The 14,655-nt window shown below is 38.4% G+C and overlaps 1 protein-coding gene across 3 annotated transcripts in view; it reads left to right on the forward strand.

Annotated features, from left to right (window-relative positions):
- Window positions 1-14,616, forward strand: part of LOC115225840 (acid phosphatase type 7) — a 52,718-nt gene extending 38,102 nt beyond the window's left edge. For all 3 annotated transcript variants that reach the window (XM_029796826.2, XM_029796825.2, XM_029796824.2), the window contains 5 exons: window positions 781-894; window positions 5,580-5,708; window positions 7,940-8,011; window positions 10,298-10,435; window positions 14,395-14,616. In XM_029796826.2, coding sequence (XP_029652686.1) covers window positions 781-894; window positions 5,580-5,708; window positions 7,940-8,011; window positions 10,298-10,435; window positions 14,395-14,571 — 630 coding nt within the window. In that variant the 3' untranslated portion in view covers window positions 14,572-14,616. The remainder of the gene's footprint in view (window positions 1-780; window positions 895-5,579; window positions 5,709-7,939; window positions 8,012-10,297; window positions 10,436-14,394) is intronic.
- Window positions 14,617-14,655: the final 39 nt, after the last annotated feature.

The raw sequence follows: 14,655 nt of genomic DNA on the forward strand, positions 1-14,655 counted from the left end.
ATATATATACATATATATATATATATAATATATATATATATATATATAATATATATATATATATATATATGTTGATTGCTAGCTTCTGCACGCATTTTTTTTCTCTCTTGTTTCTCTCCGTGTTTCTTTTCTGTGTATCTTTCTGTTGAAGAGCGTAGGCTCGAAATGTAAAAGACTTGTTTTATTTATATTCCTGAGCGCTATACTAATACAATTGTTTGTTTGTATTCCACCTGCCTTCGTCTTTTGTTTATTTCATAAAGATTCCCGTTATATATATATATATATATATATATTTATATATATATATCAAAATAAGCAACAAGAATGACCCCGGTAATTGGTACGATCGTTTCGTACTACATCATTTAATTCAATGTTGTAAGTATTACAACAGTTTTAAACGATCGTACCAAATTACCGGAGGTCATTCTTGTTGCTTATTTTGATTATAATCACCCCACAGATTTTTATGGATAACACTGTACAAAATTCTGGTGCATCTAAATTAAGTACCATATTCATTTGAATCTAAATTGTTGCTGAACTTATATATATATCTCTTTTACTCTTTTACTTCTTTCAGTCATTTGACTGCGGCCATGCTGGAGCACCACCTTTAGTCGAGCAAATCGACCCCGGGACTTATTCTTTGTAAGCCCAGTACTTATTCCATCGGTCTCTTTTGCCGAACCGCTAAGTGACGGTTATCATATTTAAGTGACGGTTATCATAAATAATCATATTTTATATATGTTATGTTTCTTATCTGTTTTGTAGAAAGCTAATGAACCAGCCAACCGTGCCAAACACCCCTGGATTATAACGATGGCCCATAGACCAATGTATTGCTCCAATAATGACAAGGATGACTGCACAAAGTCTGAGAGTTTGGTGAGTTTCTTGGCCATTCTTCTTCTTTTCCGGTCAGTGAATATCATCATCATAATCATCATCATTTATCCTTGTTTTATTCCTTACACCGCGGCCATGCTGGGGCACCACCTCGAAGAATTTTTAGTAGAATGAGTGAAAAACAGTACTTATGTTGTTTTTCGCAAGGTACTTATTCTATCGGTCTCTTTTTGCCGAACCTCTAAGTTATGGCAAAAGGGACAGATAGTGCTAAGTAAACACACAACACCAGTTGTGAAGCAGTGGTGGGGGACAAATACACACACACACACACACACACACCACACACATACACACACACTTACAGAGATATACTCTTACTCTTTACTCTTTTACTTGTTTCAGTCATTTTGACTGCGGCCATGCTGGAGCAACGCCTTTAATCGAGCAACTCGACCCCGGGACTTATTCTTTTGTAAGCCCAATACTTATTCTATCGGTCTCTTTTGCCGAACCGTTAAGTAACGGGGACGTAAACACACCAGCATCGGTTGTCAAGCAATGCTAGAGGGACAAACACAGACACACAAACACACACATACACACACACACACACACACACACATATATATATATACTTTGATACTTTGATAGGTTTCGACCATTTTTGGCCCAGGCCATGTCTAACTTAATAGCACCACCTGGTGCTATATATATATATATATACATATATACGACGGGCTTCTTTCAGTTTCTGTCTATCAAATCCACTCACAAGGCTTTCGTTGGCCCGAGGCTATAGAAGAAGACACTTGCCAAGGTGCCACACAGTGGGACTGAACCCGGAACCATGTGGTTGGTAAACCAGCTACTTACCACACAGCTACTCCTGTGCCTATATATATATGTATGTACGTACGTACGTACATACATACATACATACATACATACATACATATATATATAAAAAAAGGAAATGAAGAAAATGCTGACAAAATAATTTAAGTAAGGGAGAGTGTATTTAATTAGGTGAAAGTTCTTTTTACCGGTTGCGCATTTGTTATGCTTATCAAAAGATATTTTTTAAGAGAGATAGAGTTCCTTTCTGATAGAACATTCCTGTATTAAAAAAGGACCATAGAATGAACCAAATCCTCCTAACACACGAAATCATAAAGAGCAAAAGGTAACCCAAATCATTGAAAACCCTCCTAACAAATGCCAAAGTACTGCCAACCACAACAACTAAACCCACAGTAAACAAATGCAATAGACCCAACTGTGGTATATGCATCAACCTAATAGAAGGTCCGGAATTCCTTTTTAAACAAGGACGTTTCACAGTAAAACACAACTTCACATGCGCATCAGAAAACCTAGTATATGTCTTAACTTGCTCGGGCTGTAATGAACACTACATAGGCCAAACTAAAAATAGCCTCCGCCAACGTATGACTGTCCACAGATCCCAAATTAAAATACAGGAATACAGAAAAATAGCACTTAGTGCACATATTGATACCTGTGCCGCACAACTTCATCCCAATTTTAGAATCTTTCCCCTCTACAAATTTAAAGACAATGCCACTCATACCCAGCGAATAACCATGGAATCCCACCTTATAATAAATACAGACCACTTCTAAACACATCCCCCTAACACGAACCCACAACAAACACACTTACACCTGCACACACACTACACACACTTTTACCCAGATATTAACACCATGACACACGCAAATATATGGTTCCACACATACACATAATTTGATACGGGTGCAAAACATCCAACACTATTTTTTGGAAATGACTGTAAATATTGACTTCACACAAACACGTTGCTTCCCGATACAGGCACAAGGCCAGCAGAACTATAAATATTGAAAATTGTACCCACACACGCACACATATATACACGCGCGCGCGCCCCAACATGCATATATAAACACACACACACACACACACACGCGCGCGCGCGCGCACACATACATACATATAGCTCTTCCTGTCCTAAATGAACTTACTTATCCAGCTCAAATTCAGTCAAGCAGAAAATACACTCCTTAACTACGTGCTAAAAAAATATCCACATGACGTCTACTGACCAGCCTGAACAATAAGAATTTTCAACAAAGCTATTTTCGAAAACTCCATACACCACCCACATCAACATACATTCTAAACATCAACGTGACCTCTTTATTATGACCAATAAGAAATTTTAGGCGCGACACTAGCCAAATTTTAACATCTCTGGAGCCTATTTTCTTACCCCAACACCAACTTCCATTCAAACATTCACATGACCCCTTTATAATGACCAATCAAAATTGTATTGACCATTGTCCACAAGAAATTTTAGGCGCGAAACCAAGCAAATCTTAAACAACTCTGGAGCCTCTTTTTTCACATATAAGAGACAGCAAACCCAACATAAAGTCAGATAAGAGAAAAAAATCTATCAGAAAGGAACTTTATCTCTCTTAAAAAAATATCTTTTGATAAGCATAACAAATGCGCAACCGGTAAAAAGAACTTTCACCTAATTAAATACACTCTCCCTTACTTAAATTATTTTGTCAGCATTTTCTTCATTTCCTTTTTTTATATATCACAACTTGTGTTCCACATCTCCTTTTTTAAATATATATATATACTCTTTTTTCTCTTTTTTCTCTTTACTCTTTTTACTTGTTTCAGTCATTTGACTGCGGCCATGCTGGAGCACCGCCTTTAGTCGAGCAAATCGACCCCAGGACTTATTCTTTGTAAGCCCAGTACTTATTCTATCGGTCTCTTTTGCCGAACCGCTAAGTGACGGGGACGTAAACACACCAGCATCGGTTGTCAAGCAATGCTAGGGGGACAAACACAGACACACAAATACACACATGCATATATATATATATATATATACATATATACGACGGGCTTCTTTCAGTTTCCGTCTACCAAATATGCTCACAAGGCTTTGGTTGGCCCGAGGCACTTGCCCAATGTGGTTGGTAAACAAGCTACTTACCACACAGCCACTCCTGCGCCTATATATATATATATATATTTGTTGTGCAAGATTTTTTATGTGAAGTCGTGTGTTGAAACAGATATTGTTATATTTCGGAATGGTCATTTTGCCAGTTTAGCCAATAAATATATATACATACGATGGACTTCTTTCAGTTTCTGTCTACCAAATCCACTCACAAGTCTTTGGTTGAGCTGAGGCTATAGTAGAAGGCACTTTCTCATTATTGGGACCCGAGATTACCTAACACTTTATATGACGTGCAGTGTCTAAGGGCAATAACTCATGGAAACAATATACAAAAATATTAGCACTCAGTATAACTTAATGTGGATATTCTGTAGAATATCATCATTATCATCATCACCATCACAACCACCACCATCATCACCCTTGCGATCATCACCATCACGGCCACCATCAACATCATCATTTTCATCATGGTATTTGTATGATATATAACAGGGGTGGGCAAACTTTTTTGATCGCGGGCCGCACAGTGCGTCTTTGGAATCTTGGCGGGCCTCATTTATAAAAATCAAGTGAAAATATTGTGAATTACCGTACAGTTACGAAGTATCTGCATAGAAGTTGGGATTCATAAAAGCTCTTGGCGGGCCGCATGAAAACCTATGGCGGGCCGCATGTGGCCCGCGGGCCGTAGTTTGCCCACCCCTGATATATAACATAATATGTGGAGGCGCAATGGCCCAGTGGTTAGGGCAGCGGACTCGCAGTCGTAGGATCGCGGTTTCGATTCCCAGACCGGACGTTGTGAGTGTTTATTGAGCGAAAACACCTAAAACTCCACGAGGCTCTGACAGGGGGTCGTGGCGATCCCTGCTGTACTCTTTCACCACAACTTTCTCTCACTCTTATTTCCTGTTTCTGTTGTACCTGTATTTCAAAGGACCGGCCTTGTCACTCTCTGTGTCACGCTGAATATCCCCGAGAACTACGTTAAGAGTACACGTGTCTGTGGAGTGCTCAGCCACTTACACGTTAATTTCACGAGCAGGCTGTTCCGCTGATCGGATCAACCGGAACCCTCATCATCGTAACCGATGGAGTGCTCCTGCAGGGGATTGTGGTGATCCCTGCTGTACTCTTTCACCACAACTTTCTCTCACTCTTTCTTCTGTTGGCCTGCTCGCTTAGCCAGCAGGATGGCGTCATTTGATGGCTAAAACAATGCGAAGCGCATTGTGACCAGCGATGTGTAGAAACATCTGATAGTCTTGTCGGTCACGGTGATCACGGTGATAACATAATATAATATATGATACAATGTGCCAGCCTCGCCTGGCCCCGTGCCGGTGACACGTAAAAGCACCATCCGTTCGTGTCCGTTGCCAGCCTCGCCTGGCCCTCGTGCCGGTGGCACATAAAAAGCACCATCCATTCGTGGCCGTTTGCCAGCTCTGTCTGGCACCTGTGCGGGTGGCACGTAAAAAGCACCCACTACACTCACGGAGTAGTTGGTGGTAGGAAGGGCATCCAGCCGTAGAAACACTGCCAGATCTGACTGGGCCTGATGAAGCCTTCCAGCTTCACAGACCCCAGTTGAACCGTCCAACCCATGCTAGCATGGAGAACGGACGCTAAATGATGATGATGATGATGATGAATGTAATGTAATAAAACAACATAACATAATTTAGTATAATATAATAATGTGTAAACATTTTTTTTCAAGATTCGAAAGGGTATACCAATAATCCATGCATATGGCCTTGAAGACCTATTTTATAAATATGGTGTTGATCTTGAAATCTGGGCCCATGAGCACTCGTATGAACGTCTGTTACCAATTTATGATCGACATGTGAGTAACATTTATTATTATAATCTACTGGGTGTTTGGGTTAAATTTGGGGATTTTTAATTCTTTTCTTTTCAGAAACAGCTTGATGCATTGGTGAACGGTCAGCAGCAGTGAAGAGCTAAAGATCAAAATTGTTGTTGAGCAATTAGCTACATGTTGATTATGAATATTACCACATGTTCTTTTATTATTAAACATTATGCTAGCATGGAAAGCGAACATTAAACGATGATGATGTGGTAATGTTTATAATCAACATGTAGCTAATATTTACTTATTAGTAACATGTAGGCGTATAATCAACATGTGATTTATATTTATCTATAACTATAATGTGGATAATGCTTGTTTGTAACTCACTTGAAGGTGATGTTATAATCAACGTGTAGATAATGTTTATTCATAATCAACATGTGGCTATTGTTTATTCATAACTAACATGTGGGTACAATAAACAAATGGTATATATTTATCTATATATACCAGGCGGCGAGCTGGCAGAAACGTTAGCACGCCGGGCGAAATGCTTAGCGGTATTTCGTCTGCGTTACGTTGTGAGTTCAAATTCCGCCGAGATCGACTTTGCCTTTCATCCTTTCGGGGTTGATAAATTAAGTACCAGTTGCGCACTGGGGTTGATGTAATCGACTTAATACCTATGTCTGTCCTTGTTTGTCCGCTCTGTGTTTAGCCCCTTGTGGGTAGTAAAGAAATAGGTATATATTTATCTATAACTGACATGGGGTTAATGTTTATTTATAATCAATATATCCCTGAGGAAGTTTCTGTCTAGGAATAATACAGGAGATAGCACTGTAGGGTGCACACTATCCAATTGCCCCATCGACAACTTCAAAATGTGCTTGAAGCCCTATGTGGTAAATGAGGTCTTCTGCAATAAAGTTGGGGGATCCTACAAAGGAAGTGGCACCAGGAAATTGCATGTTCAGGTAAAAGAACCTATGTACAGGGACACCTCATTCAAAAAACACCTAAAGAAGAGCCAGACCCTGGATTTTAAGGTATCCATTAGAGCCACTGAGGGCAACAGGAGCAAACTCAGAATCATGGAGGCCCTCCTCATCAACAGTGATCAGCCATAGATAACAGAAAAGAACTACATGAAGTAGACTGGTTACTATAGCAGCATGAGTCTGCTTGTGGAGGCACATGGCCTAGTGGTTAGAGCAGCGGACTCGTGGTCGAGGGATCGCGGGTTCGAATCTCAGACCGGGCGATGTGTGTGTTTATGAGCGAAAACACCTAGGTTCCACGTGGCTCTGGCAGAAGGTAATGGCGAACTTCTGCTGACTCTTTCGCCACAACTTTCTCTCACTCTTTCCTACTGCATCTTGCAGCTCACCTGCGATGGACCGGCGTCCCGTCCAGGTGGGGAACCTATACGCCAAGGAAACCGGGAAACCGGCCCTTATGAGCCAGGGATGGCTCGAGAAGGAAAAAACAACATGAGTTTGCTCATGTCACCTTCCTCCCCCAAACATCTGAACAACCTTTTCCTTTGCTTTTCCACATGTCCTGAAGAAGGGATCATAGACCCAAAATATAGAACTATAAGATAAAACTACAACTTTGCTTTTGTTTTTTTCTTTTCTGTTTGTTTTTTTGTAGTGTACTTTATATCTTCTTTCATTCTTCTGCCCTTACACAAGTCTCTTTAACCCTTTCGTTACCAACCCAGCTGAAACCGCCTCTGGCTCTGTTGTACAAATGTCTTGTTTTCAAAAATTTTGAATTAAAATCTTCCACCAAATCTTAGTCACAATTTATGTTCCTAAATGGTAACTAAGTTATTTTACTAAATTCTTTGTTATATTTTAAAATTAATTGAAAGAAACACAGAGCATCTCAACAGAAATATGGTAACAAAAGGGTTAACAAATGATTAATTTAACCCTTTTGATACCAACCTGGCTGAAACCGTCTCTGGCTTTGTAGTACAAATGTCTTGTTTTCATAAGTTCTGAATTAAAATCTTCCACCAAACCTTAGTCACAATTTATGTTCCTTACACTAGCTTAATGATAACTAAGTTATTTTACTAAATTCTTTGTTATATTTAAAATAGCTGAAAGAAACACAGAGCATCTGAAAAGAAATACAGTAACGAAAGGGTTAATGTAATATCACACAATGCTTCACCAAAACTAATACATATTTATATATGTATACATGAATGTATTATAATTCCATTTTTGTGTGATTATTTTCAGGTCTACAATACAAGTTCCATAAACCCATATTACAAGCCAGAAGCTCCAGTCCATATTACCACAGGATCTGCGGTAAGATAGCCATTGAGATTTTTGGTATAAGGTGGAAGAGAGCAAGAGAGGGTGGGGTATGTGTAAGGAAGTGAGATAGAGAGTGTATATATGTAAGGGCAAAGGACAAGGTCTATATCTTTTTCTGACCTCCTGCTATATATAGCCACTTGTGTAGAATAATAAATGAAATGAGAGATAAGGAAAGATTCTTACAATAGAGAAAGTTTTTTTTAAATCCTTTATATTTCAGACACAAATGCCCATATTCGGTAGAATACAGTTAAAGGAATTTGCCATATTCTGAACACCTTACTTCCCTGGGCATGGACACATTGAAACTCCGATGTCTGGCAGCTGACTTGGCAGACACCCATAAAATTATTAACCATCTTTCAAACAATAACTTTGAGCACCTTTTCAAACTCCACCCGTCTAACACCCATGGACATGTTTACAAAGTCAGAAAACAGCACAGCTCCCATGACTTCAGGAAACATTTTTTCATGCTAAGAATTGCTGAAGCATGGAACAAACTGCCGGCATCAGTTGTTAGTTGTCGGAGCACTGCATCCTTCAAAACTTCCATGCTTCCTGAGATTTGCCAACACAACACCAGATTTTCTCCCCTCCATACACACACAAGCATGTATCTGACACATACATTGTTCGCTTTCCAGACATTTGTACATTACTGCATATACTTTATACGCACTTTTGACAAGTTGTGGTGCACCTGAGCACTGTATACAGTAATTTCATTATTATTATTATTAAAATAATTAAATTTTCTTTCGGAAACATTTTTTCACGCTAAGAGTTGCTGAAGTATGGAACAAACTGCTGGCATCAGTTGTTAGTTGTCGGAGCACTGCATTCTTCAAAACTTCCATGCCTCCAAGTGAAATACTTAACGGTATTTTGTCTGCCGCTATGTTCTGAGTTCAAATTCCACCGAGGTCGACTTTGCCTTTCATCCTTTCGGGGTCAGTAAATTAAGTACCAATGAAACACTGGGGTCGATGTAATTGACTTAATCTGTTTGTCTGTCCTTGTTTGTCCCTTCTATGTTCAGCCCCTTGTGGGTAGTAAAGAAATAGGTATTTCGTCTGCCGTTACGTTCTGAGTTCAAATTCCGCCAAGGTCGACTTTGCCTTTCATCCTTTCGGGGTCGATAAATAAAGTACCAGTTACGCACTGGGGCCGATATAATCGACTTAATCCGTTTGTCTGTCCTTGTTTGTCCCCTCTATGTTCAGCCCCTTGTGGGCAATAAAGAAATATGTTCTAAGTTCAAATTCTGCTGAAGTCAACCTACATCTAAAGGCAGTGAGCTAGGAGAATCATTAGCACATCAGACAAAACACTTTGTGATATTTCTCCTGGCTTTAGGTTCTGAGTTCAAATTCTGCTGCAGTCAACTTTGCTTTTTAAGGCAGTGAGCTAGCAGAATCATGAACGCACTTGCCAGACTCCTTAGGAGCATTTCTCCCAGCTTTATGTTCTGAGTTCAAATACTCTTTTCTACTCTAGGCACAAGGCCTGAAATTTTCAGGGAAGGGGGGCCAGTTGATGACATCAGCCCCAGTATGCAACTGGTACTTATTTTATCGACCCTGAAACGATGGAAGGCAAAATCAACCTTGGTAGAATTTGAATTTTGAACATAAATCATCATCATCATCATCATCATCCTAATCATTTAGCGTCCGCTTTCCATGCTAGCATGGGTTGGACAGTTCAACTGGGGTCTGGGAAACCAGAAGGCTGCACCAGGCCCAGTCTGATTTGGCAATGTTTGTACGGCTGCATGCCCTTCCTAACGCTAACCACTCCGAGAGTGTAGTGGGTGCTTTTTACGTGCCAGACGGGGCTGGCAAACGGCCACGATCGGATGGTGCTTTTTACGTGCCACCGGCATGGGGGCCAGGCAAGGCTGGCAAACGGCCACGATCGGATGGTGCTTTTTACGTGCCACCGGCATGGGGGCCAGGCAAGGCTGGCAACGGCCATGATCGGATGGTGCTTTTTACGTGCCACCGGCATGGGGGCCAGGCAAGGCTGGCAACGGCCATGATCGGATGGTGCTTTTTACGTGCCACCAGCACGGGGGCCAGGCGAGGCTGGCAAATGGCCACGATCGGATGGTGCTTTTTACGTGCCACCAGCATGGGGGCCAGGCGAGGCTGGCAAATGGCCACGATCGGATGGTGCTTTTTACATGCCACCGGTATGGGGGCCATTATCTTTTGTCATTTGACATTGTATTCCCTATATTGCATTTCATTATTTCTTATTTGACTGCAGGGCTGTTCGGAGAAGCATGATCTATTCGCAAACAAAACGGCCCCTTGGTCTGCATTTCGCAGCGTAGATTATGGCTACACTAGAATGAAGATCCACAACTCCTCTCATCTCTATATGGAACAAGTATCGGACGATAAGGTAAGTTTTCATTTGTGTTATTTATGGAAGATGGGACTCCTTGTCACATAGCTTAAGAGATCCAAGATTTGCTGGAAGAGAATAGCATTAAAAAGCTTCCATGGCCAAGCTAGTCACCAGATATGAACCCTATTGAACACCTCTGGGACATTATTATTATTATTATTATTATTATTATTATTATAATTATTATTATTATTATTATTATTATTATTATTCAGTAGTTTTATTTTTATAGCGTGCTTTCACTTCACTACCGAGCGCAGCTCTGTGTGCCTTGGGTATGTGCTGTGATTTGTTGTGATGCTCTGATGGTTATTGTATGGAAAGTGTTCTGCATAGGATGTGTGCAGTGCCTAGTAGTGCAATTTTCTGTATGTTATATGTGTTTGTAAGTCCTGGTGTTTTTGTTATGTATTTGTCTGAATATTTTTTTTATCATGCCTAATGCACCTACTATGATAGGAATTGTTTCTGTTTTCAGATTCTGTTTTTTTTTTTGTTTTTTATTATTATTATTATTATTATTATTATTATTATTATTATTATTATTATTATTATTATTATTATTAATTATTATTATTATTATTATTATTAATTATTATTATTATTATTATTATTATTATTATTATTGAGTGAGAGAGCAGTGCATGCCATCAAACTGACACTGGGGTAAAATATACGAAGCCCAATATACCCATCATGACTACCCGTCTGATAAAGGTACACCAGGCACATGCATCACAACCATATGTGCGTGACATGGTGATCTCATATCAAGATAAACAGCACATGACCTTGCAGGTGGGGCCCAGTTAGAATTTTCTTCAGGTTGAGTAGCCCATCCCGCTCAAAAGGTCCCTGAATAAGGGTTGTTTAAGGATGTTGAAAAAACCACCCATGTTTCCAGAGGTGAATTATTCAAACCCCAAAGAATCCCTCTCAACACATGGCTATGATGCTCCCCCACTACTTCTGCTCGTGATCAGAGATGCACATATCGTCAGCCACTAAGGGACATGCTCAACTAGTTAAGGTCAAACAACTGACAAGCAAATCTGTGGTATTGAGCAGAATATTTGCTGTAGGCCATCTTTTATACCAAGACAAAACAATGTACATGATAACACTTCCGATCAGTTAAGATCAGAAGCCATGAGAGCCACATTTATTATTATTATTATTATTATATTATTATTATTATTATTATTATTATTGTTATTATTATTATTATTATTATTATCATTATTATTATTATTATTATTATTATTATTATTATTTTCCTTCTTTCTTCAAATTTTCTTCCGTTTCTCACCGAGTGTTTTCCATACACCTCCAGGGCAGAGAAGGGCACTGTATGCATTCCCAGATTACACGCGCAAATTCACAGATAAAATATGTATTTAAAAATTAATAACTAAATGAATTCATGGATGGATGTTATTTTCACAGCGATAGTGCTCTTCTCAGTACATGAGCTGTTCCAGTTAATACGATTTTTTGCACTTCCTGTAGGGATGGTAAGCCTGGAATCATTTTCAAATAGGTTTCAGTACCTTTTTTTATCATTCCTAGAGATCCTACAATCACTGGTACTGTAGTCGCCTTGAGATGTCACATTTTTTCAATTTCTATTAGCAGGTCTTTATATTTACTAATCTTGTCAAATTCTTTCGCCTTATTATTATTATTGTTATTATTATTATTATTATTCTATGTTTGACTTTTGCTTTATATTTGTACAAGTTGGCTCCAAGTCTCACCCAGAGACCTCAAGAGATAAGTTAGAAGTTCATGTTGGTGTTATGCCTAGGGTGCCATATATTTGGTTTTGTACTTAGTGTTGTACTAGTGAATATCTAAAAAGACCATATGAAAATTATGTTTGTTTTAAAACTTGAGATTACATAGAAAGTATTTTCCGTAGGATATGAGCAGTTCCCATGAGCACTATCTTTTGAATTTCTGCAATTTTGGAGTTTCCTGGTATCTGAGCTAGGTAGCAATCAGCCCCTTTTGCTATCATTCCCAGGGCACCTATGCCAACAGGTATTGTTTTAGTCTTCAGGTTCCACATTTTGCTGATTTCTATTTCCAGATCTTTATATTTGCTCAGTTTCTGGTAGGTCTTGACAGATACGTTTATATCGATTGGGACAGTCATATCAATGAGGAGGCACGATTTTTGTCTGAAGATTATTATTTATTATTTATTTTTTTCTTCTTCTTCTTTCAAATTTGCTTCCATTTCTTGCCGTGTGTCTTCCCGACTCCTAGGGCAAAGAAACTCATAGTATACATTGGTAGGCCATTAAACCAAACTCAGTAGTTCGTTCATTTTTTTTTTTTTTTTTTAAAGTTAAATTAAAATACATGAGCAGCAACAGTTCTCACATCGACAATGCTCTTCTCAATACGTGTGATGTACCAGTTAAGACAATCTTTTGCACTTCTTGCAGGGATGGTAAGCCAGGGATCATTCTCATATAATTTTCGGTTCCCTTCTTGATCATTCCTAGTGCTCCTACGATCACTGGTATTGTAACCGCCTTGAGATGCCACATTTTCTCAATTTCAATGAGTAGGTCTTTATATTTTCTGAGCTTGTCAAACTCTTTCGCTGAGATATTATGATCACAGGGGATGCTCATGTCGATCAATAAGCAAACTTTATTGTTTTGGTCTTTCACAACAATATCTGGTTTATTGGCCTTGATGGTTCGGTCTGTATGTACTGGAAAGTCCCACAGAATGGTTACATTTTCTCTTCAGTTACAGCCTCAGGGTGATGATTATACCACTTGTCGGCAGTTTTGATATTGTAATGCCGACTTATTAGCCAGTGGAGATATTGGCCAACTCTGTCATGTCTTAATTTATACTCCACTGGTGCTAAGACTTTACATCCAGAGATTAGGTGGTCCACTGTTTCAATCATGTCGTTGCAGAATCGGCATTTTGGGTCTGCTCCATTTTTCATCACATTGGCCTGGTAGTTCTGGGTTAATAGGCTTTGATCTTGAGCAGCCAGGATGAAACCTTCGCTCTCTGCTTTTAGCCCTGAGCTCCGTAGCCACTGATGGGTTGCTTCTGGTCAACATCAGCTTGTTTGCTGCGGGTCACATATTTGCCGTGCAGAGGTTCTCCTCCCACCTATCAGCCAATTGCTCATGCGCTTTTTTCATTGCCATCATTTTCACCTTCTTTGCAACAATAGTTGCCGTACTTCCCTCGGGTTGTTCAGTTTGGGTATCCTGCACGAGATCAATAGCAAATTTTTTGCTTTCCTTTATGATAGAATGAAGCTTCTTTCGTCTCTCGTGATTTTCCACGAGCTTTAGCATCCAGTCATTCGATATTTCGAGATATTTGGCCAGTCCAATTGTGGTTGTTTTGTAAGCTAGTTCAAATTGGATCAGGCCTCGACCTCCTTGGGCTCTGGGAAGGTAAAGGCGATCTACGTCTGCCTTTGGGTGGTGCATCCTATTACAACTCAGCAGCTTGCGTATTTTTCTATCTATATTCTTTACTTCACTCATATTCCAGTTCAACACATTGTAGCTATAAGTAACAACTGGAACTGCTAAGGAATTTATAGCTAACACCTTGTTACGTGCATTTAGTTCATTATTATTATTATTATTATTATTATTTATTTATTATTATTTATTTATTATTATTATTGTTATTATTATTATTATTATTATTATTATTATTTATTATTATTATTATTATTATTATTATTGTTATTATTATTATTATTATTATTATTATTTATTATTATTATTATTATTATTATTATTATTATTTATTATTATTATTATATTGTTATTATTATTATTATTATTATTATTTATTTATTATTATTATTATTATTATTATTATTATTATTATTATTATTATTATTATTATATTATTTATTTATTTATTTACCACTGCTATTTTATTTAATCTTTCAGCATGGTGAAGTGATTGACAAAATGTGGTTGATTAAAGACAAACACGGTCCTTACAAAGACAGAGCCTTAAAATACTATCCAAAGACTGAAGAATCTCTGAGGCATATGGAAGCAATCAACCAGAAAAGCATCTTCGCAAATCAGAAAAAGATGTCATTTCGAGTAATTAAAAAATAAATAAAATCAATTTGATAAACTGATATATAAAGTTTTATTTTATAAGTTATTATTCCTGTCTTTTATACTATAAATTATTTTATT

The sequence above is a fragment of the Octopus sinensis genome, linkage group LG28, assembly GCF_006345805.1.
Source record: "Octopus sinensis linkage group LG28, ASM634580v1, whole genome shotgun sequence".
Classification (NCBI taxonomy): domain Eukaryota; kingdom Metazoa; phylum Mollusca; class Cephalopoda; order Octopoda; family Octopodidae; genus Octopus; species Octopus sinensis.